This window comes from Lynx rufus, unplaced genomic scaffold (genome assembly GCF_022079265.1).
Source record: "Lynx rufus isolate CCGP_SWC_20201006 ecotype Redwood Valley unplaced genomic scaffold, mLynRuf1.p SCAF_7, whole genome shotgun sequence".
NCBI lineage: Eukaryota > Metazoa > Chordata > Mammalia > Carnivora > Felidae > Lynx > Lynx rufus.
Window position 1 is genome coordinate 131459961 of NW_025814889.1, and position 22156 is coordinate 131482116.

At 57.7% G+C, this 22156-nt stretch overlaps 2 protein-coding genes, 1 long non-coding RNA gene and 1 other non-coding gene across 6 annotated transcripts; 3 read left to right on the forward strand and 1 right to left on the reverse strand.

Moving 5' to 3' along the window:
• Positions 1–462: 462 nt before the first annotated feature.
• On the reverse strand, positions 463–17041 carry LOC124501304 (uncharacterized). Of its 2 annotated transcripts, none has more exons than XR_006959732.1 (5): positions 16880–17041; positions 14809–15167; positions 6417–6679; positions 3634–5543; positions 463–646 (listed from the first exon to the last, which is right to left on the reverse strand). It is a non-coding gene; the product is annotated as an uncharacterized LOC124501304 (long non-coding RNA). The 2 variants fall into 2 exon arrangements; XR_006959731.1 differs by lacking the exon at positions 463–646 and adding an exon at positions 3443–3487.
• LGALS1 (galectin 1) lies at positions 6435–9831 on the forward strand. The gene is made up of 4 exons (XM_047065345.1): positions 6435–6537; positions 7780–7859; positions 9146–9317; positions 9634–9831. The coding sequence occupies exons 1-4, from the start codon at positions 6529–6531 to the stop codon at positions 9778–9780; spliced, it is 408 nt and encodes a 135-aa protein (XP_046921301.1). The 5' UTR covers positions 6435–6528; the 3' UTR covers positions 9781–9831.
• On the forward strand, positions 14426–20621 carry NOL12 (nucleolar protein 12). Of its 2 annotated transcripts, none has more exons than XM_047065343.1 (6): positions 14426–14575; positions 15926–16031; positions 16455–16503; positions 17035–17177; positions 18422–18519; positions 18941–20621. In XM_047065343.1, the coding sequence occupies exons 1-6, from the start codon at positions 14493–14495 to the stop codon at positions 19104–19106; spliced, it is 645 nt and encodes a 214-aa protein (XP_046921299.1). In that variant the 5' UTR covers positions 14426–14492; the 3' UTR covers positions 19107–20621. The 2 variants fall into 2 exon arrangements, with proteins under 2 accessions (XP_046921299.1, XP_046921300.1); XM_047065344.1 differs by lacking the exon at positions 14426–14575 and adding an exon at positions 15031–15111.
• On the forward strand, positions 17626–17754 carry LOC124502805 (small nucleolar RNA SNORA21). The gene has a single exon (XR_006960053.1). It is a non-coding gene; the product is annotated as a small nucleolar RNA SNORA21 (small nucleolar RNA).
• Positions 20622–22156: the final 1535 nt, after the last annotated feature.

The following is a 22156-nucleotide window of genomic DNA, read 5'->3' on the forward strand; positions in this document are numbered from 1 at the left end:
CGGGAACCGAAGGTTCCTCATCCCTGCCCTTCCTTTCTCTTCCCAAACCACATGTTTCCATGAGCCTGGGCGGTTCTAGCAAATCCCACTTCTCCGACACCACCTAAAAGGGAAAGCTGTTTCCTCTACCCGCAGAACACTTCTGACACCAGATGTATGGGTTTTCCTGCACCGAGGAAGTCTGTAGCCTTCTGTGGACAACTGGGTGTCCTAGAATTCGATCCTGGCACCACCCAGAGTTAGTGAAGTCTCCACAGGTCCACAGGTTAAGAGTCCAGTCCCATGAGACTCCCTTTCCCCCCACCTCCGCCTTCCTCCTCCCCCCCCCCCCATCAGATGCCACTCGAAAGTCCCGGGTGTCACCTGAGCTTCTGACCGACTGGCTATAAATTGGAAGTTCCCAAAGCCCCCTTCTCAGATCCAATCATATGCTGTAACAGCTCACAAAACTCAGGGAAACACTTATGTTTACTGGTTTATTATATAATAAATGATATGTAAAGATACAGATGAACGGCTGGATGGAGAGATGCACAGGGCAAGGTCCAGAAGGGTCCCAAGTGCAGGAACTTCTCTCCCCATGGAGTTAGGGTGATGTATGCCTGCCAGGAACTTCCAAGGGATTTAGGAGCTCTGTGTCAGGCACCTGAGTCAAAGACCAAACATTAAAACAAAAGACGTTCCCAGCTCTTTTGTCACTTAGGAAATCCCAAGGGTCTTAGGAACACTGGTAGGAACTGGGGTCAGAGACCAAATATACATTTCTTATTATCTCATACCCCCCAAGTTTTATTTTTACTGTTTTTTTAATGTTCTTTTTGAGAAAGAGGAAGTACAAGCTGGGGAGGGCCAGAGAGAGAGAGGGGGGAACAGAGGATCCCAAGCAGGCTCTGTGCTGACAGCAGAGAGCCTGATGCGAGGCCCGAACTCACAAACCAGGAGATCATGACCTGAGCTGAAGTCAGATGCTTACTGGAGCCAAGCAGGTGCCCCTTCCCTAACTTTTAATTCAGAAAAAAATGTTTGTGGGTTTTTTTAATGTTTATTTTGAGAGAGAGAGAGGGCATGAGCAGGAGAGGGGCAGAGAGAGAGGGAGACAGACTCGAATCCCCAGCAGGCTCCGTGCTGGGCCACCCAGGTGCCCTGACTCCCCAAGTTTTAGTTTAGAGAAGTTTCAAAACAGCAGAAAAGGTGCAGCAGTGGGATAATGAAGCTGGATCCCCAGTTGTCGATATTTGACCAATTTGCTCAATCACCCTTTGTATATATCTTGCACTGATTCACTTGAGAATACTTTGCAGATGTTAACACTGTTCACCCCAAATCCTTTAGCTGGCCTCTCCTAGGGGCAAGGACTAGTCCTGGATTATGGCCACATAGAAAAGCTAGGACTGTCTCCGCAGCCATGCTCCACAATCATACAAGAACCCAGATCCTGGATGATTTCATCGAGCCACTGAATCAGCTGCCACGGAAACCTCCTCGGTCCAGATTTTTGTGATGTGAAAGTTTCCCGTAATTTTAAGATGATTTCTGTTGATGGGGCACCTGGGTGTCTCAGTCAGTTAAGCGTCTGACTTCAGCTCGGGTCATGATCTCACGGTTTGTGAGTTCGAGCCCCGCGTCGGACTCTGTGCGGACAGCTCAGAGCCGGGAGCCCGCTTCGGATTCGGTGTCTCCCTCTCTCTCTGCCCCTCCCCCACTTGTGCTCGCTCGCGCTCTCTCTCTCTCTCTCTAATAAACATTTTTTTTATAGTTTTTAGAATGATTTCTGTCGAGTTTTCTGTTACTTGCCACCCAAAAACTCTCCTGATACGCAGGCCCCAGGCATATTCTAGAAAACATTAAAATGAACCCCCTTCCCTTAAGTCCCACATTAAATATAGGCGGGGTGGGGAGGTTGCTATGCATTTCCAAAGTATTTTTATATGTTTGTTTGAGACATTATTTGGCCAATGGGGATCTAAGGTAGGAGTGACCAACCTCTAGGAAGACTTGGACACACTTTTGAAATAAGAAAATTCAACCCAAGAAAATTGTTTCCAAATGTTTCTGTTTTTACCACCACCAGGTTTTAAGCGTGAATACAGTAAACGTTGATTCGTTTCAGCTTTCCAGTTTTACCATTCCAGAGCCAATACATTTCTTCTCTTCAGGTCTCAAATATTTTCTAAGCTCTTAAAGAGCTCTCCGCTTCCTGCGAGTCTATAATTATGGCAAAAGAAAACGTTACAAAAATAAAGACTCATGCCTGAGCCCTAGAGGGCTAATGAATGGCAGGGCCTCAACCCCACCCAGACCTCCTGGGAGAGGAGAGGTAGTTCCCCAAAGACGAGTGAGGGCCTGTAATCAGAAGGGGGACAGACACCAGGTGGGAAGGCAAAAGTGACAGAAGCCCACTGTGTGTGGGGAGGTGGCTGTCTGGGCAGCAGACGAAGGCAGGGAGGTAAGACGGATGGGCAAGGTAAGTGGAGGCTGGGAGAGTGCCTGAGCTTAGGGGGCATCCTCCCACCCTGCCACAGTCCCTTCTACCCTTCATGGAGCAGGAGGAAACGATCACTTGTTTTTTACATTTATTTAGTTTTGAGAGAGAGAGAGAGTCCGAGCACAAGTGGGGGAGGGGCTGAGAGCGAAAGACACCGAACCCGAAGCAGGCTCCGGGCTCTGAGCCGTCAGCACAGAGCCCGACGCGGGGCTCGAACCCACAAACCCGCAAGATCATGACCTGAGCCGAAGTCGGCCGCTTAACCGACTGAGCCACCCAGGCGCCCCGGAAAAGGTCACTTTTTGAGGTCCAGGTATCCCGGGATCACGTTCTTTCCTTGGCTCCATAGACGGAAGTCACTTCAGCCCTAGCTCCCTGTGTGACCTTGGCCAAGTAGCCGGTCTCTTTGGGTGGCTTCTGCTCCATCCTTAAATGAGGGAGCAGATCAGGTGCAGAATCTCTGGGGTCGTTTCCTGCTCTGACTTCTAGGACTTCGGAGCCTGCTCTGGTCACCTCCACCATCCCCAGGCTGGGCCAGTCAGGTTGGCTGAGGGGTGTGGATGGTGTTTCAATGCGTCTGGCAGCCCTCCCTGCCACTGCCGGCTAGAGGAGGGACTGCCTTCACACGGGCAGGGCAGGAGCGGGCAGGACAGGGCAGGAGTCGGCAGTCTGGGAAGGGCCGCGCTGGCCTGGGTCCCCTGTCCAGAGGTGCTGAGCTCATTTCTTTTTTTTTTTTTTTAAATTTTTTTTTCAACGTTTATTTATTTTTGGGACAGAGAGAGACAGAGCATGAACGGCGGAGCGGCAGAGAGAGAGGGAGACACAGAATCGGAAACAGGCTCCAGGCTCCGAGCCATCAGCCCAGAGCCCGACGCGGGGCTCGAACTCACGGACCGCGAGATCGTGACCTGGCTGAAGTCGGACGCTTAACCGACTGCGCCACCCAGGCGCCCCTGAGCTCATTTCTAACAGCAGCGGCCAAGGTCCAGCCTGTAGAGCTGCCTGTTAGAATGGGGGAATATTCCAGAGAGTTCACTGCCTCTGCTGCAGAGCAGTGAGGGAGAAGGAGAGCCCCCCCCCCCCGGTGGGGAGCCTTGGCCTTGAGGGTGCAGAAGAGAGAACTAACGTGGAGCCCCCCCACACATCACCTCTGTAATCCTGCAGCCAGTCAGTGAATGCTAACGTTCCCACTTTCCAGGCCTGGAAACAGGTTCCGCGAGGGTAAGGTCCTTGGCCGCAGTCACAGCCAGGCAGCCCCCAAATGAGGACTCGCCTCCCTTCTCCCGATTCTGTCACCAGCTTCGTTCATTTCAGGGCCCGGAGCGGCTTCCCTGTGCGGTACATCCCAGCTGGCAAGCATCAGGCAGGAGGGAGGTGTAGATGAAATGAGATAATGTATGAAAGCAAGGCGCCGGGCACATGGCCGGGCAGATAAGTGGGTGCCGTCGCTAGGAGGCCCCGAGGACTGGGCGGGAGCTCGGCACACACAGTGCACCTGGTCCCTGCCCCCACCGGGGAAAACCATGACCCGCGTTACAGGGGACACTGGAATCTGGAGAGACTCCCTGCTCCAGCATAGGCAGGCAGGGACTGTTGGGGGTCAGGTGGGGGTAAGAGGGAGACTTCCCAGAGGTGTTGACCCCAGAAAGGTAAGCTCAGCCTAGAAAGAGACAAGAGGGAAGCTAAAACCTTCTGAGATTGCGGGGGGGAGGGGTCGGGGGGGGGGGATCACCTATTTAGTGCCACAGACATGAATTCCCCCCCCCCGTAGCAACCTTGGGTAGGAGAGCAGGGTTTCACCTCCCCAGTTTACAGATGGGCAGACTGATTTGCCAGGATGCCCTGGGGGACGGCGTGGCAGGGCTGGGACCGGATTCCAACTCCCCAGACTCCCAGAGGGGCCTTTCTGGAGGCCTGTTCCCCACGCCATGCTGATTCTCTACCAGCCCTCAGCTGGCCAGACCCTGGAGAATAAAGCAGCCCCTCGTCCAACAGCAAACGCTTCGTGGTGCTGGGCCTGTCTTCCAAGTTGGGGGAAGCAGCAATTGATGCCCTGGGAGCCCACCTGCTGGGCTGGGACAGCCAGCCAGACCCACGCGACGCAGCCAGGAAAGGACTGTGCCGGAACCACCTCTGCTCCTCGGTCCAGGACTCCTCCAATGCCCCTATTGCTCGATCAGGCGGAGGGTGTCCGTGGCCCTTGGAGGGGAAGCACACAGGAAAGGCCTCGGAGCTGGCTCCGCCCACCCCCTCCCTGCGTTGAGGTTTAGGAGAGGCCCTGGAGGAAAAACTGAAACAGCTGTGGTTGGTTTCGGAGGCTTGGTCTCCGAGGGGTGATGGGCTCAGACAGGGGGCGGCCTGCGTCGAGGACCAATGAGCCCCCCCTTCCCACTCCTCCTGTGCCAGGGGTGGGCTTCAGTCATCCGGAGGAAGGTGGGGTGGAGGGGGGGGCAGCGGAGGGCCTGGCCTCCAGATGTGAGTCCCTCCTGGTCCACATCTTCGGTGCTGGCAATTTCAGAAGGGAGATGGCAATGCGGAGAAGGAGGTCCCAAGGACAACTCTCCGAGCAAGTGCCCCACCTTGCCTAGTGCTCCCCATCCCCCTCTCTCCTCCTGGCTCCTGGGTATGAGGTGAGCACCCCTCCAATCCACCCTCAACTCTTGCTGCAGCGATCTTCCCTGTAACTCGTGTCTGTCCTCAATACTCACCTTCCCTATAACCTTCTATGGCTCCCCAGCACCCTCAGTTAAAACAATGGCCAAGCCCCTTAAAGAGGCCCTTCATGATCCACGTACTGTTGGCCTCCCGGCCCCATGCCCCATCTTTCCCCAACATACCCCAAACTCCAGCCATGCCCAGATGTTCACTGTTCCGGTCTGCGCCTTTGCTCACGCTGGAAAGCCAGGCCCTCCTTCTTCATCCGTCCTTCAAAACCCACCTTCTTCACACTCTGGACAGTCTCCTCGGCACCACGGTGCTTGTTCATGACTCCCCTTAGAGCCAGCAACATGCTGCTTACTCAGGTTCATGGCCAGGTCCGGCCCCCGCAGTGTGCTACCTGAAAGCAGGGGCTGGATGGAGTTCACCTTTGACTCCTCACAGGCCAGCGCATAGTAGATGCTCAGTAAAATATCTGCTAAATGACTAGAGAAAGAAAAGGCAGTGCCTAGCCTTGGAGAGACAGATGGGAAGAGAGCAGAAGCGGGGGATGTTCAGAGGGGGGACCCCAACCCTTCACGGCTCGGCCCATCCCGGGCCCCCTCCCAGGCCTGACTCTCAGGCCGGAGGCTGTCAGGCAGGGGCTTTTGGAAGATCCCCAGCAGGCCCCTCAGGAGGCCTGAGGCCTGAGGCCTGAGCCCCGGAGGCAGCGTCAGGCCTGGCACCCGGCCCAGCCTTTCTTTAGCGCTAGCGAGAAGCCTGAACTTCAGCCACAATCCCTGCTTCCGGGGGAGGCCCCGGGTGGGGCCAGGGCCTTGTGGTTAATGGTCCTGGGCTCTCTGCAGAGGCCTTGCAGCGCGGCCACGCCCTGGTCCCTGCCAGGGCAGCCTCAAGAACCCCAATTCTAATTCCCTGAAGGACCCTGTATCCCCTCAGCCATCTTCTCTGGTTACCCCCGGAGCTCGGCCTGCTGGCCCTAGGCCCCCTTCCCGCCAACTCTCGTGCCTAACTCATCCTCAAACTATTTTCCATTGGCTTCCCCCAATCCCTGCCACAGCACAATTTTTTGGGTGGGGGGTGGGGAGGGATGAAGGAGAATGGGAGGTGGAGCCTGGACCCCGGGGGAGTGGTTAAAGGAGAAGGGGGTTTACCGCTCCGATTGGTCACCTCTGCTCCCGAAGGGCTTCAAAATTCCATTGACTCCGCCTCCAGTGGGGCCCCCTTCTCTGTCCTGGCTTACAATTGGTTGGGCGCCCAGGGGGGCGGGACTCACCGGAGTCTGGTCCAGTTAAAAGGGTGGGAGCGGCCCCGGGGGCCCATCTCTCTCCTAGAGTCTTGAGACCGCTGGTGCCGCAGTCCGCAGGAACATCCTCCTGTCCTCAGTCATGGCTTGCGTGAGTGCGGGGACCCCGCTCCAAGGCCCAGGGATGGCGTGGGGGCAGACAGAGGAGAGTAGGCGCAGATGATCTGGGTTCTAGTCCCCAGGGTGTGGCTTTGAACAAGGGCCTTCTTTCTTCTGGGCCTCAGTGGCCCCGTCTGTAAAATGGGGGTGGGCGCCATGGTCCCCAAAGGCCTTCTCTGGCTTCAGACTTACCTGAATTCCTCCAGGGTCTGACAGCACAGTTATTTCTGCCAAGGTTTGACATTTTGCAGCTCCCTGATAAGTGGGAGTGAGAAGGGTGTGGCCAACTGGTGGGGTAGGGAGGCACTTTAAGGACGCCCGAGCCGCTGTCCCTTTCCCCCTCCTCCACCCCAAAGAGCCTCCTGTCCCCTCCCCCTCCTGCAGCTGTCCCCAGTCGCTGGGCCAGGGCAGAGTCATCCTCTGCTCCAGAGAGCTCTGCAAAGTCGCCAGGATCTGAGACAGGCTGCCCGGGAGGGCGCCTGCCTGGGTTAGTGGGTGGAGGGTGGTTCTGTCCAGGCTAGTCGGGTGGGGGCTGGGTAACCCTCCCCGCCACTCCCTATGCTGGGAGGTGGGTGCTAAGGGAGAGAGAAGGAGGCAAGCCTCTTCCACAGGCCCCGAGGGAAAGGGTTCACGGTTCTGGCAGAAGGAACCACTCATGCCGGTTAAGTTGTGCGCTCAATCTTGCTGTGCTGAACCAGCCAGGCTGCTGACTCCGGCCGGTGCGCCACTCTCCCTTCTGCAGAGGGGCCTGGCTGCGCCCCTTAGGGGTCTCTTCTCCAGCCCCTGCCCCTCTCTGCACCGAGGGGCTCGAAGGGGATGGTGGGGGATCGCCCAGCCCCGGGCTGTTTCCTTTCCAACCGAAGGGCGGACCTCTCCATCCCCCTTCCTTTGCCACCAAATCGCAGTGTCACTCACTCCGACTCAGATTCTCTCCATCTATTAAACCAAGGGATGGAGCATAGCCACTCTGAATCCAAAATCCTCAAGCCGAACCGCAAAAACTTCAGATCTTGGCTTCTACGACCTCAGTCGTGTTACAGATAGGAAAAGGACCCGGTTGGGAGCAGGCACTTGCCCAGGACCACACAGAGAAAGAGTCTAGAACTTGCTACCGATTCCCCAGGCTTTCCGCAGGCGGGGTCAGAGGATCCCGGGCGGGGACGACCCCACCCCGCCGCCCCACCCCCGGGCACTGCGTCCTCTAACCCGGCTGGTTGTGGTCTCGTCTTTGCAGGGTCTGGTCGCCAGCAACCTGAATCTCAAACCTGGCGAGTGCCTCAGAGTGCGGGGCGAGGTGGCCCCCGAAGCCAAGAGGTGAGGGGGTGCGGATGGGGGGCGGGGGCAGGCGGCTTGGAGCCCGAGGGTCCGGCCCCGCGTCTGGCATGGGCGTGGCCGGCCAGGCCCCGCCCCTCCCTCCGGCTGCGAGGGGGGTTGTCTGCGGTGGCGTTTTCTGAGTGAGTCACTTCCTCCGCGGGGTCTGGACGCCCCCTGTATACTCGCCCCCTTCCCTCCCTGCCGGAGCCTCTTAAGCTAAACCAGCTGCGGCCTCGTCATCTACCTTGGCTGGCCCTGCCCCCACTGTGCGCGCGAGCCAAGGCCGCGGGTGGGGGTGGGAGGGCCCGGGAGAGGGAACGAGGGGGTGTCGCCCCGCCCTTGGCCCTCGGAGGTCCTTCTTTCCCGCGCTCTTCACTCACTCAACCTTTCGTCCCTTCGGTCCTTCCTTCCTTCCTTCATTCACGAGGCCAGCTGCCTAGTTTCTCAGCAGCCATGTGACCTTGGACCAGTCCCCGAGCTTCAGTCTTACCCTATCACGGAGGGGGCAGGTGGTGGTGTGGAGGAGGTGAGAGGCTGGATCTCTCTCTCTCGGGGATGCTGGTGGTGACCAGCGGACGTTAGAAAGAGCCGTACATTTCACGTGCATTGTCCATTTCATTCTTACCCCCACCCCCCACCCCCGGTGGTGTTGCTATTGTCTCCACTCAGCAAATGTATTATTGCTATTATTATTTTTTTTAAGTTTATTTATTTTGAGAGAGAGAAACAGTATATGCAAGCGGGGTGGGGGTGGGGAGGAGGAGAGAGAGAGAGAGAGAGGGAGAGAGAGAATCCCAAGCAGGCTCTGCACTGTCAGCACGGAACCTGATGCGGGGCTGGAACCCATGAACCCGGTTATTGTTATTATGTGTTTATTTGCGCCATCGTTATTGAGCACCTACTGTGTGTCGTCATGCTGGGCACCGGGAGTGCAGAGATATACCAGACAGGACACTTGCCCTCCCAGAGGTCACCTTCTGGAAGGAGTCCCCATCCTTGACCAAAGGGACACTAACGTCGGTGAGCAAGAGTCTTGGCCGTCAGTGCAGCAAGACCCTTAGCGATCCTTCTTGTACTGCCCCCCATTGTGCAGATGAGGAGACTGAAATCCACAGAAGGCCAGGGACTTGCTCAAGGTCACATGGCAAGGACGTGGCAGGGCCAGAACTAGAGTCCTGGTGTCTTGCCTCCCCGCTCAGTGATGGTGCACTGAGTGGCACCGACTGGTCAGTCTGAGGGGGCTGCTGCTGGCCGAGAAGGCCTCAATGCCCCCTGCTCCCCCCCAGCTTCGTGCTGAACCTGGGCAAAGACAAGGACAACCTGTGCCTGCACTTCAACCCTCGCTTTGAAGCGCACGGAGACGTCAACACCATCGTGTGTAATAGCAAGGACGCCGGGGCCTGGGGCGCGGAGCAGCGCGAGTCCGCCTTCCCCTTCCAGCCTGGGACGGTCGCAGAGGTGGGCTGGGGCCTGGGGGCAGTGGGCTGGGGCGGAGCTGGGTATACTGGCTAAACACCTAGGTCCCACCCTCCCCTCCCTCCTCTGCCCCAGTCCCCTCCCTCCTCTGCCCCAGTCCCCTCCCTCCCCTCACTTGCTGCCTGATGGCCAATGAGCTGAGCGCCAGCCCCTCTCCCAGCCTCAGCAGCCCCGCCCAGGAAGTGGGGCTGCTGTTAGGGCTCCTTGAGGAAGGAGCTCTCCGAGGGCCCAGGACCTGCCGGCTATGACTGCCTAGCCGGAGCTCCACCCCACTCACTGCCCTTCTCTGCCCCGCCAGGTGTGCATCTCCTTCGACCAGGCCGACCTGACCGTCAAGCTGCCAGATGGACACACATTCAAGTTCCCCAACCGCCTCAACCTGGAGGCCATCAACTACCTGGCAGCCGATGGCGACTTCAAGATCAAGTGCATGGCCTTTGACTGAAGCCAGCCGGCTCATGGCCCCTAATAAAGGCAGCTGCCTGTCCTCTCCCTAGCCCAGCCTCGTGTCCCCGTGTGTGTGTGTGTGTGTGTGTGTGTGTGTGTGTGTGTGTGTGTGGAGGGGGGAGGGTGCAGGAAAGAGGGTTGCCACCAATTCCCCCAGGCTCCGCTCCTTTCTTCGATTCCATTCACCTCCTCGGTGCACACCTCTTAAGTGCCAGGGACATCTTCCCCTGGGTCCCCAGGGCCAAACAGGGAACTCAGTGCATCGGAGGGGACTGGTGTCTGCTAAGTGAAACCCAGTCACAATCCTCAAACAGCTCCCAACCCAGTGAGCCCCAGCACACAGTAGGTGCTCAAAAGATGCCGAATAAATGAAACCAGGGGGAAAGAGGCTTGGACAGACCGATCCGATCCGTGCCATGGTTATCTGATGGCACAGGGGGAGGGGGAGGGAACAATCCCTGAGGCTCCCCTCATTGGCTTTCATGGGCCAGAAAGAGATCTGGTTCAGAGTGTGGGGCTACGAGCTGTGTGGCCTCGTGCATGTTAACTGACCTCTCTGAGCCTATCGGAGGGCTGTCCGGAAGATGAAATGATGTGTAAAGCAGGACAAGTTTAATGCCTGGCACAAGGTGGGGAGCAGTTTCCCCTTGCTGCACTACCTCACGAGACACTCTTACCCAAATTTGAAGGGGAGGAAAGTGCTTCTGCATGACGACAGGACCCCTTGGTCTGCACCGGGCCCAGCTGAGCCCTGTGGGGCTCCCCAGGCATCCCAGCTTTGTGGGGCCCAGGCCACATACCCCAATGCTGGAGTGTAAGGGCAGCCAGGGTGCTAGTCTGGAAACTTCTGGTTCCGTGGCCCCGGGGCAGGACCCTCATCCCGACTCTGGGAAAGATGGGCTTGGGCAACGGGCCTTGGCCTTTTTTTTTTTTTTTTTTCTTTCTTCTCTTTTTCCTAAGTTTATTTATTTTTAGTAATCGCTACCCCCAATGTGAGACTTAAACTCATGACCCTGAGATCAAGAGTCACATGCTCTTCAGACTGAGCCAGCCAGGCAGCCCCTGCTGGCCTGTTTCTGTAGAGGAGGAACTGGGGTGTGAGGGGACCATGCCAGCACCCCCACCCCCGCGGAGAACCGAGCAGACTTGCAGCTTAGCCTCTAGGCCCCCAGAGGCCTCCTGCAGGGCAGAGGAATTCAGGGAACTCACTCGGCCTGAGATGAGGTGTCCATGTGTCTCTCCTCTTGGCTTCCAAAGAGGACAGTCTTCAAGACCCTCCAGGCTCTGTCACCCCAGAGGGCGGTGTTTAACCCAGCCCATCACACTTACTTGTCACAAGTGATGGGATCTGAGCTGGTGGCCGGGCCACCCTGCAGACCGACCATTTCCCAGCACCTCTTCCTTCCTGCTCCCTGCTGCAGGCCCCTACCTCCCTGAGAAACAGCCCCCAGAACCGAGCCAATGTTTTGGATGACTCAGGCTCAGAACCTCGGTGTGGGCTCCCCTCAAACCCTAGGGCACTATCTCCTGAGCTGTGTGTGTATGCGGGGCAGTGGGGGGGTGGTAGGTGGGGGGAAAGGCTGGCAAATTTCATTCTCCGGGCAGCGCTGGGTGTGGGACTCACGTGGCACTTTTCCACCCCGAGACTTAGTTTCCCTATCTGTAAAATGGGAGTCAGTATTTGCACCTGAGCCCTTTTGGGTGGCTGATTCCCATCTCAGTGGGTCCCCTAGGGAGAACATCCCTATAAGACGGCCCCAGGAGGATGGAGTGCACACGCTGGGGTCTGCCATGAGCCACACCCCATCTCCAGGCTCTCCTGGGGCACCCGAGTGGCCGCCTGAAGGGAAACGGCTTTGGAAGTCTGGCTGTGGTGGGGCGCCCTCTGCTGGGCAACGGAGAAAGTGTCTCGGACTGTCTTTTCCCGGGCCTCGGGGTTCAGCCCCACTGATGCTCCCTTGGGCGGGCTGAACACCCACAATACACCAGGTCTGGGAGGCACTACAACGGGGCAGAGGAAAGCCCTGGGGCAGATAGGGAATGAAACCACTGGGATTGGAGGAAGGAAACTGGGTTCAGAGTCAAACACACCTGTGTTCAAACCCCAGTTCCATCACTGTGTGTCCTAGGACCGGTTGCTAGACCTCTCTGAACCTCGGTTGCTTCATCACCGAATTGGAAAAATACTCGTATCCACCCTGTGGGATTGTTGCAAAGATTAGCTGAAATAATGTAGAGAAATGCATGGTGCCCGGCACCCAGTAGGTGCTCAGTAACCATAAAAATGATTTCAAAGGAGAAACCCATCCAAAGAGGGGTAGGTGTTTTAGACCATGAGCTGCCATAAAGGGCTCTCAAGTTTTGGAGTCTGGGTGGGGTACTAGGCCCTTGTCTCCTCTCCTGGGGCAAGGGGACCTGAAATGCCCTGGGAAGTGTGGAGTAACGGTGCCTGCCTGAGGTGGCAGGCTTCGCTCTGCACTGGAAGCTTCTGGACCCGAGGTCTCCCAGAGCTCCGCAGGGGCAGGCAGGCAGCAAGGGCTGGAGAGCCAACCACCCAGAGCTCCCCACACAAGGTCCTGCAGAAGCAGCTGACCCCTTCCTCGGTCCCCGTCTCTGTGTCAGGCTGGAAGTTCGGGGAGGACAGAAGTCAGGGAATGGCTCTGTACCCCACTTACTACTTGAGACACTTTGGTCAAGGCACTTCCCCTGCCTGAGCTTCCGTTTCCATATAATAGGGGCGAGAGCAGCGTGCGAGGCATGTATTACTTATACACAAGTCACAGGGAGGTTGGGAAGGTCAACTGAGATAATCCACGGGAGGCCCCGAGAACATTCCTCAGCACAGAGGAAGACTGAACGGGTGGACGGTGGAGAGGGAAGGAGCCCAGGGAAGGTTATGATTTATCAAGTCCTGCGGCACTTTTCATCTATAGCCAGTCTGCTTGGGGCAGCGGAACCTGGTAAACAGCAGGCAGCAGCCCTGAGACCCAGTGCCGGATTTCCAGGAGGAAGCCCAGCATCGCTGGGGGCATCACTGGAGTGGAGCCAGGGCAATGCTTCTACCCAGAGGGAGGGTACCAGGGGTGTTATTAGGGTGTGGCCACTGAGGGGCAAAAAGTCAGAAGGGCAAGTGTTCATCACCCTGAAGCCCCACCATTGGGGCAGTCCCCTGCTGTGCCCAGGGTTCGAGGATAACTTCCTCTCAGCACCCAGCATGGAACCCCTCAGGCAGAGCCCCCTTGTGAAATGGGTTCGACATTCACAGAGAGAGGTACCCACTGTGTGTCCGGCTCCTTCCAAAACCCACGGTCAGGGTCCGCATCTTGCCCTCCAGAGCGGGCGCGCGAGCTCCTGGGGGAGGGATCCCTCAGGCCAGTGGCCCAGGGAGCTGGACCACGAGGCCACAGACTCAGGTTCAAGTCCCAGATTGGACACAGAGTAGCCCTGTAACCTTGGACACGTTGCGTCTGCTGGAAGGACACGTCTCTTCTCCGTGTGCCTGGCACACAGTAGGCACTCAATGCACGTGTGTTTACTTGCTCTCTGGGCTCCCGTTACTTGTCAAAGGAGAAGGGGGCGGAGTCTTAAGGGCCTTTTATTCCTCCGCTGTCCCTACTCTCAGCTAGTTCTGGGGTCACCTCCTCTGAGAAGCCCTCTGCACTGGAGGAGCCAACACTGACCTCCTGCAGCCTCTTGTGCTTCTCCCTGCACTGTGACCCGGCACTGTGACCCTGCCAGACTGGCCAGTCTTTACAAGCAAGGGTAGCAGCTTGTCTGCGGCACCCAGCACAGATGAACTGAGATAGGGGATTCAGGCATACAATCCTAGTTGCTAAAATGCCCCTGCAGGTGGTGTTCTACTGAATGCCTTCACACGCGTGCCCTCATTTTCAGTAGAGGATGTGCTGTTACACCCCCATGGCACGCTCCGGGAAACTGACACACAGACAGGGGAGACGGCTTGTGTCGCAAACACGTGCGAGGCATGTCTTACTTACACGCACTGTGACATAACTCACCTTTCCTCAGAATCGTGGTTCTCAAAGTGTGGTCCGTGGACCAGCAACCCCTGAGAACGTGTTAGCGATGCAGATTATGGGGCTCATTCTAGACCGGCTGAATCAGGAACTCAAAGCGGGTGCAAAGCCATTTGTGTTTCAGCAAGTCCTCTGGGGGATTCTGACGCAAGCCAAAGTTGGAAAACCACTGCCTTGCAATAACCCTACAAAGTCACTATAATTATCCCCATTTTACAAATAGGCCAACCGGGGCAAAGCAAAGGCAATTGGTCCAGAACCACAGCTGTACGTGGACTACCAGGGTTCTAATCCAGATAGTTTGGCCCCAGAAGTGTGCTCTTGGGAGACCACCAACGAGTTGACATGAGAATCAAAAGTAGGATCAGAAATATTTGGCCCGTTTACTAATATCTCCGTACTGAGCACCTACTGCACGCCAGCCACCGTGCTAGGCTCTGGAACCTCGCTTTCACTGTTGCTAGTCTACGAGACCGATTGGGGTTAGGAATCACGGAGGGGGAGCACCCAAAACGCAGGGCTAGGGAGGCCGACCCCGCGGCCCCTTTAAAAGGCGGGGCCTGAGGAACGGAACGACGGAGCCTAAGTGCGCGGCGCGCCCGAGAGGGTAAAAACGGTACACCCGGAAGTGTCTTAGGCGTGCGGGCGGCGCGCTGGCGGAGGCCTCACCGCTATGGGCCGCAACAAGAAGAAGAAGCGAGATGGCAACGACCGGAGGCCGAGGCTCGTTCTCAGCTTCGACGAAGAAAAGCGGCGGTGAGTGCCAAGCCTGGAGCGGATCTCCTTCGGGCTGCCGGCCAAGGCCACGGCCTGGCCCGGGCGGCTTCCACTCCCGCAGAGGTCCCTTCCGGCCCCTCCCTCTTGGCGTGGCCCGTTGCCTCCGCCCCCCCTCCCCTTTCGACACCAACCCCCACTGCGGAATGGAAGCGGCCGCTGCCGGCCCCCAGCGTGGGGAATGGAACCGCCCGCCCCGCCCTCTCGTTGCTCACTTTGCACCTTGCTCCTGCTGTGTGCGCTTCGGCTGGGAGCTGGCGGCTCGTAGTGGTGGCTTCGATCTCCCTAGCCCAGCCCAGCCGCCCCACACGCGGTAGACTCAGCTGTTGGTGATGAGTGATGAGTGAATGAGATGAGAGTGGCTCAAGTTCACGTATTCACTCGTCAAGACGTGTGCTGAGCTCCTTCGGTGTGTGTGCCAGCCCGATCGCAGGACCCTTGAGTTGGACCCCTGAGCCTCAGCGTCCAGTCCATCAGATGCTATCCATTCAGAGTGTCACTTTGGCATATGGTAGCGGGTCAGCGAAAAACCTAGTGTTGGGCCCCGGAACGTTTGGGGATGGTGCAGCCAGCACTAGAGAGATGAGAAGGAGCCAAGATCAGATAGGAGAGGGAAATGCTGGAGCATCGTCAAGATACACAGGGTGGCGTCAACAGGCCCTACAGTTGGGCCCAGGGGGCAGGTGTCCTGGGCAAATGTGCCAGTCCGGTGGAAAGTTTGCAGATGTCTGGATGAGGGTGGCCTTAAAAGTGGCCTTGCTAAGGGGGCGCCTGGGTGGCTCAGTCAGTTAAGTGTCCGACCTCAGCTCACGGTTCGTGAGTTTGAGCCCCATGTCAGGCTCTGGGCCGACAGCTCGAGCCTGGAGCCTGCTTCGGATTCTGTGTCTCCCTCTTTCTCTGCCCTTCCCCCATTCACACTCTGTCTCTCTCAAAAATGAATAAACGTTAAAAAAAAAAATTAAAAGTGACCTTGCTAGAAATGGCTTAATCCCCTGGGTAGTGGAATTTGGCAATGTAGAAGGGCCCCCACTGGCCCTGTTGCTTGAAGTCGAGAGCCTTGGAGGGTGGTGGGTGGAAACAGGCAGCATCTCCCTCTTCTTCCTAAACTTACACTCTCTATGACCTTTCGCAAGTGACCTAGCCTCTCTGTGCCTCAGTGTCCCCAATTGTAAACTGGGAATTGGTACCTACTTACAAGTTGTTGTGAGGAATACGTGAATTAAACCCGTGTTAATTTTCGGAGCAGTACAGAAGTAATGGTTTTTCTCTCCCTGGAGTGAGCCTTCCTTTCCTTGTGTCCCCTCCTGACTCTCCCTTGCCTCTTTCCTGTAGGGAGTACCTGACCGGCTTCCATAAGCGGAAGGTAGAGCGGAAGAAGGCAGCCATTGAGGAGATCAAGCATCGGCTCAAGGAGGAGCAGAAGAAACTCCGGGAGGAGGTACAGGGGGGAGGAAGGGGACTAGGGAGACAGAGAGAGTGTGTGTGTGTGTATGTATGTGTGTATATATATATATATCTGAATATATGTATGTATCTGCATGTATATATATTTGAATATATATGTATCTGAATATATATATATATATATATCTCTATATGTGACTCCCAAGGGATTTACAGCCTTGGTTAGCCTTAATAGGGGTATCTGCAGGAATGAGGGGAGGTGTGGGCAGGCCTGGGGAGCAGTTTGTACAGGTAGAATCCCGGTGGGCCCAGGTCTGGAGAAGGTTTAGGATGGAATCTCCTAGCGTTTCATCCCGAGCCACACATGGTCTCACTCACCCTGGAGGTGAGCAGTGCTCTTGCCTGGGGTTGGCCGGAGAGGCCATACTCACTGTGTTCCCTTCCCTTTTGGCTTTAGCGCCATCAGGAGTACTTGAAGCTGCTGGCAGAGAGAGAGGAGGCTCTGGGTAAGTCCCAGCTTTTGCCCGGACCAGGCCTAGGCTTTTTTTTTTTTTTTTTTTTTTATCCCTTGGTGGGTGAAAGGGGAGAGGTGTGGGGGCTGCACAGAAGCCAACTGCCCTAGCTCTAGGCGTCTTGGTGGTGACCTGGGGGTCACGGGTGGTGTTCAGGGACGTCTAAACGTGAGTGGATCAGAGACGAGGAGGACAGACGTCTTGGGAAAGCGATTCCTTAGCAGAAAGCCCAGTTTCTGAGGCCTGGAGGGACTAGGGGTAGAGGGAATGGGCAGCAGCAGCTGCTGGGGTCACATCGGGTTTGTCCTAGATGAGAACCAGATGGTGTGAGGTCCCCCTGGGGCATCAAGGGAGGAGTTGAATCACTTACGTTTGTCCACAGGCCAGGCTCTGGGGCCGGAGACTTCCCTGGACACTCTCCCATAGAGTAGCGGGGGCCGCTGCGCTCCAGGGCTGGGAGGGGGGTTAGAATCTGGTCACTTGTGCTATGAGGCTGCGACCCGCTTCTTTGCCCACCTTGCGCAGAGGAGGCAGACGAACTGGACAGGTTGGTGACAGCAAAGACAGAGTCGGTGCAGTATGACCATCCCAACCACACGGTCACCGTGACCACCATCAGCGACCTGGACCTCTCGGGGGCCCGCCTGCTTGGACTGCCCCCACCCGAGGTGGGTGTACCTTCCGGCCCCAGGAGGGAAGGGGCCCAGATGCAGACTGGCTTGTCGGGGTTGCTGAGTGCTGGCCCATGTCCTGGGGATTGCAATGCCGGGGGCTCTCTGCCTGCTGGGCGCTCGTTAGAGCCCGGACCAAATCCCTGACCCTGGGGCTTCCAGAAGCCAGTTCCATGCCTGAACGGCTGTGGGGGTGTGGGCAGGTGTCTGCCTTGCCAGCTTTCCTTTCTGCCCCAGTAAGGGGGGGGGGGGTCACTGGTGATAGCGCCTGTCTCGTGGCGGTTGCCGTGAGCGTAAAAGCGGTTAATCCGAGAGAAGCACCTAAGATCGCCGTTTATTGTGGTCACTCCGCTGCACGGTAGCAGTCACACGGAAGTTGTCAGGCTTTGAGCTGGGAGGTGTTAGCAGGTTGCAACCAACAGTAAAAAAAAAAAAAAAAGATCCCCCCCTTTTAAAAGCACTCAGCGCGCCTTGACTAATGACCCACCGAGCCGTCACTAAAGGGCGGACTGAAAACGCTGCTTTTGGACGAAGCGGCAGCGTGTTGTGTTCCGCTTCCGTTGGTGTCACATGTCACAAGCTGTTCGCCTCGGGGGCGGGGGCACCGACTGCTGGGGGTGTGAGCGAAGGGAGAGGCTTGGGAAGTGACAAGGAAATGCTACGCGGGCGAACCGGCCTCAGCTCTCGACAAATAAATACAAGTGAACAATTAAAAGGAAAGAGAGCAGAACATCATTGAAAACATCAAAAAGCCTCCCAGTTAAGTGTCATCTGAAACGTTTGTTTCCGGCTGAAGTTGTGTCTGCCTGGCTGTGTGGGCCTTTCACGGAAATACCTGTACGTACATGGTTACGAGGCAAACCACACTTCCTGTCACGGGTTCACGTGTCCTTAAGTCCTGAGCTGCTGCCTTGTCACGCCCTTAGTGGTCTCGCCCTCACCTTCTCTTTTGTGCTCATTCTTCCGCACGGTCCTCCCGGCCTCCGCTTACGGTGGACGGTCAGACGTTCACAGGTGAAAGAACTCGAAAACTGGGGGAGAGGCTCTGAAACACAGCTCTTCCCCGTGTGATCCCCGCTTTGGGGGCACACGTGGCTTTTCCACCCGCGGCCTTCTCCGAGCCCCCGAGCCAGGCCTCGAAGCGGCAGGCCATGCCCTCACGTGACATAGCCGTGACTGCTCGGGGTCAGGCTTCCCGACCTGCCACTCTGTGTGACAGTCCTTGTCCTGTGCTTCTTTAGCAAGCGGCCGGGCACGGGTCCGAGGAAGAGGCGTCATCCACGGAGAAGCTGACCAGAGCCTTACCCAGGAAGTCCAGAGATCCCCTCCTGTCCCAGCGGTGAGCCCTGGCCTGTCCTCCCCTATGACACTGCTCCCTCATGGCTGACAGTGGTGGCCGGGCCTTTGGAGTCGCCTCTCGCTGGCCTGTGGCGGGTGGCACGGGGCAGGTGTGGAGCCTGGAGCAGCCGCTCTGCTTTGCCTGTTGAGGAGTCCCTCCCTCCTTACTGTCCCCCACCTCCACTCCTTGAGAATGGCCAGCCCTGGGTGCCTTCGGTGCCTGGGGTAAAGGCCTTTTCATGAGCTGAGGAGCTGGCGGGGCCTCTGGGGTCAGAGCCGGCTGCCTTTGGCATGGATGTGGTTCTCCCGGCACTCAAGGCCTGTTCCGACGTCCTCCGTGAGCCAGGCAATCAGTCACCCCGCCACCCAGCCTCCCACCCATGCCTTGTTCCCAGCCTCACCAGCCTTGCACCCTCCTACAGGATCTCCGCTCTCACGGCTTCGCTGCATGCACACAGTCGCAAAAAGGGCAAGAGGAAACATCCCCGACGGGCCCAAGACTCCACCAAGAAGCCCCCGAGTGCCACCCGTACGAGCAAGACCCAGCGCCGCCGGCTGACGGGCAAAGCCCGGCACAGCGGAGAGTGAGCCCCGAGGACCAGGCCATGCTCCAGCCTGGGCTGTCAGGGGCCGTCCTGTCTCCGCTTGGCGGTCCCAGGAACCCAGCACTGCGGGGGTGACTCTGCGGCCCCGGCTTGGGAGGCAGTTCCTCTGTGGCCCAGAGCTTGGACGCTGGAAGGGGGCAGGCAGCTGAGAGCTGGCTTCCCTCAGGAGGAGACTTCAGAGCCAAATCGGGGGCATCTGCCTTAGTGGGAAGGCTTCCCACTGAGCCGTCCTCGGATTTGTGAAGCTAAATGCCCCTGTGATCTGTTTGTCCCTGACCCTGGTGCCACGTGCCCAGGGCAGGCTTCTGAGGGGGTGGAACCTGTCGGGGAAGTGGGTCTGTCCTCACCGTCCAGCAGTCTTCCCCGTGGGGGTGAAAAGGTCGCGTTGGGTCTGGGCCCCCTCACCCGGGCTCTAGGCCCCCTCACCCGGGCTCCAGGCCAGCATAACCACTGCTAGGGTCCGGAGTCGTCCTGCTGCTCTGCGAAGCGGGCCGCCGAGGCAGGTGGCTGAGCGTTGCCAGCCTCTGCCCGTTACCGGCTGAGGCTGTGGGTCCGTCCCTTCTCCGTGGCCTCCTTGGTCCCCTCAGCTGAAATCGAAGTGCTGGAAGCAGATGAGTTCCAGAGCATTCCCCACCCCCAAACTTGGGCATCCTCCCCGGGCTTCCAGCAGCTTGCAGAGAGTCACCGATCAAGGCGTGATTAACCCCTTTTAAAAAGAATGTGTCTCGACTCACTCGAAAGCGTGGCGGTTCCCAGGCAGACCCCTCAGGAGGCCAGCGGGTGTTCTGCAAGGCTGCCGGGTTTTCACGCTCCCTCGTCCCTTCCTTGTCTCCGCTTGTGAGTGAGCCGCCTGACCCCCCATCCCTTGACCGAGCAGGGTGGAATCCTGCCTGCAGCAGGTAGATAGACGTACGGTGAGGACCGCCGGAGCACCTGTCGAGGAACCCCGTGAGCCGCCACCACCCTCTGCCGCTCGCTGGCTCCTGGGATTCTGGCCCGGAGCGCAGGACCTGTGACCTGGCTCTTCAGCCCCTTCCACCTGCTCTCTCTGCTGCCTCCCGGTTCTCGGGGGTGGGGTGACTCCCTCCGCCAGGCCGACTCCACCCTGGGCAGAGGTTCTAGCGCTCAACCCAGGGCAGCGAGCGCCAGCCTGGCCCTCACAGACCTCCGGGAGCAGAACAACACCCCGGGTCCGAGGGATTCGTGCACACAGCAGGGCTCGGGTTCAGATCCTGGCTCGGCCGCTTGGCCTCCTGTGAGCCTCGCCGGGCTGACCTCTCTGGGTCTGTCGCCATGCGTAAGATGGCAAGACGCCTACCTCTTAGGGCTGCCCTGGGGCTGAAGGGAGCCACTTCCCAGGTGCACCTGCAGGGTGCCTACGGCTGCCGCTGAGACATCTGACCCACGTCTCGTCTCCCATCCCCAGAGACACGGGGTCACTCACCACCCACATCTACGGTTTGTGCCGTTTGCAAGTATTAAATTCTCAGCCACTCTCTCCTGTGTGTGACATCAGTTCCTCCAGCAGACTGAGGAAATTGAGTCAGCGATTTTGCCAGTCTTGGGACCAGAAGTGGTGGAATCAGAACCCTCTGGAGAACTTGTCTTTTCTCCCCGGAGCCCCTCCAGGCTTCACACCTGGATTCTTTCCTCTTGCCGCCGTCCCGTCGTGTGGGCCTCCTGGGCTTGGGGCTTCCGGGAGCTTTATAAAGAAGGACTGGGTTTAGCTGCATATAATATGAACCAAAATTTAAAAATAACTGGCTTACTTGAGAGGAGCTTACCAGGGAAGTAACTAGCCTGGAGCTGGGGGGGCTGGGATGGCAGACTTTTTAGCCTTTTGTGCTATTTTTTTTTTTTTAATGTTTATTTATTTTTGAGAGACAGAGCACAAGTGGGGGAGGGGCAGAGAGAGAGGGAGACACAGAATCCGAAGCAGGCACCAGGCTCCGAGCTGCCAGCACAGAGCCCGCCGCGAGGCTCGAACTCGTGAACCGCGAGATCATGACCTGAGCCGAAGTCGGACGCTCAACCGACTGAGCCCCCCAGGTGCCCCTGTTTTGTGCAATTTTTAACACCTGGCTTCCACCTCGTGGTCCAAGATGGCTGCTTGAGCCTCAGCCATCACACCTGCCTTTCAGCCAGCAGGTGGGAGGACGGATTGAGGAGCATGCCCCTCCTCCTTGTAGGAACCTTTGACCCCTGTCAAGTGCCATTAGTCCAGCAGAAGGCAAAGACGGGGCAGGAGGAAGAGAGCGGACTGCGGTCCGTTCTGGAGAACCATGTTCCCAAATAAGAATTGAGGCTTGTGCTACTACGGGGAGAGTCGGTAGTGGGGTACAAGCAGTGGGGTCTCCCCCGGGAGCTGAACATACGAGGAAAGGGCTGTCGGGAGGGGATCCAACCGTATGGAACTAGAGCCACAGCAGACGCTTTTCTGTTCCTGGGCAACTGCACTGAGCTTCCCCGACATGTCAGGCCAGTGCTGGAAGGAGCAAGGCCATCCGCTCAGCAGAGGACAGGCTCTCCTGGTAGGTTGTGTTTTGGGGTGGTTGAGCCCTCCCCAGGGGGACGCGTGGGCAGGCCTGGCGGAGCTACCTGCCTGGGGGGCAACCACGGAGGAGACGGTTCCGGGCGGGGGAGACCTCTGCTCTCATCCTCTCCAGAGCCCCCCGGAGCCTCAGCGGCTCGAAGCCCCCGGGTTGGACTGTCAATGGCTCCGGCAGGGGCTTCCCAGCTTCTGAGCTGAAGTCCTCACTGCCTTGTTCAGTTGTGAGCGGGTCCCGCGTGACAGACGTCCTCCGGGTTTTGAGCCGACATCTGCCTCTTCCAGATGTGGTAGGCGCCCTTTAGAAGTTCACGGACTGCTCACAGCCTCTCTTGCTCTGTTCTGAGCCACCTCCTCGGGGAAGCCTTCCCTGACCCCTCCTCCAGCCCCAGGAATTAATCCTTTTCCCACGTGGGCTGCAGTGACACTTGGTGTTGCCTCCTTTCAAACACTGAACATATTGTAACCTGGTTATGTCTGTCTCC

Coding starts and splice junctions, on each gene's coding strand:
- LGALS1 (XM_047065345.1), top strand. Junction 7,860..9,145: donor GTGGCCCCCGAAGCCAAGAG/GTGAGGGGGTGC, acceptor GCTCCCCCCCAG/CTTCGTGCTGAACCTGGGCA. Junction 9,318..9,633: donor AGCCTGGGACGGTCGCAGAG/GTGGGCTGGGGC, acceptor CTGCCCCGCCAG/GTGTGCATCTCCTTCGACCA.
- NOL12 (XM_047065343.1), top strand. CDS start 14,493: ATGGGCCGCAACAAGAAGAAGAAGCGAGATGGCAACGACCGGAGGCCG. Junction 16,032..16,454: donor AGAAGAAACTCCGGGAGGAG/GTACAGGGGGGA, acceptor TTTTGGCTTTAG/CGCCATCAGGAGTACTTGAA. Junction 16,504..17,034: donor AGAGAGAGAGGAGGCTCTGG/GTAAGTCCCAGC, acceptor CACCTTGCGCAG/AGGAGGCAGACGAACTGGAC.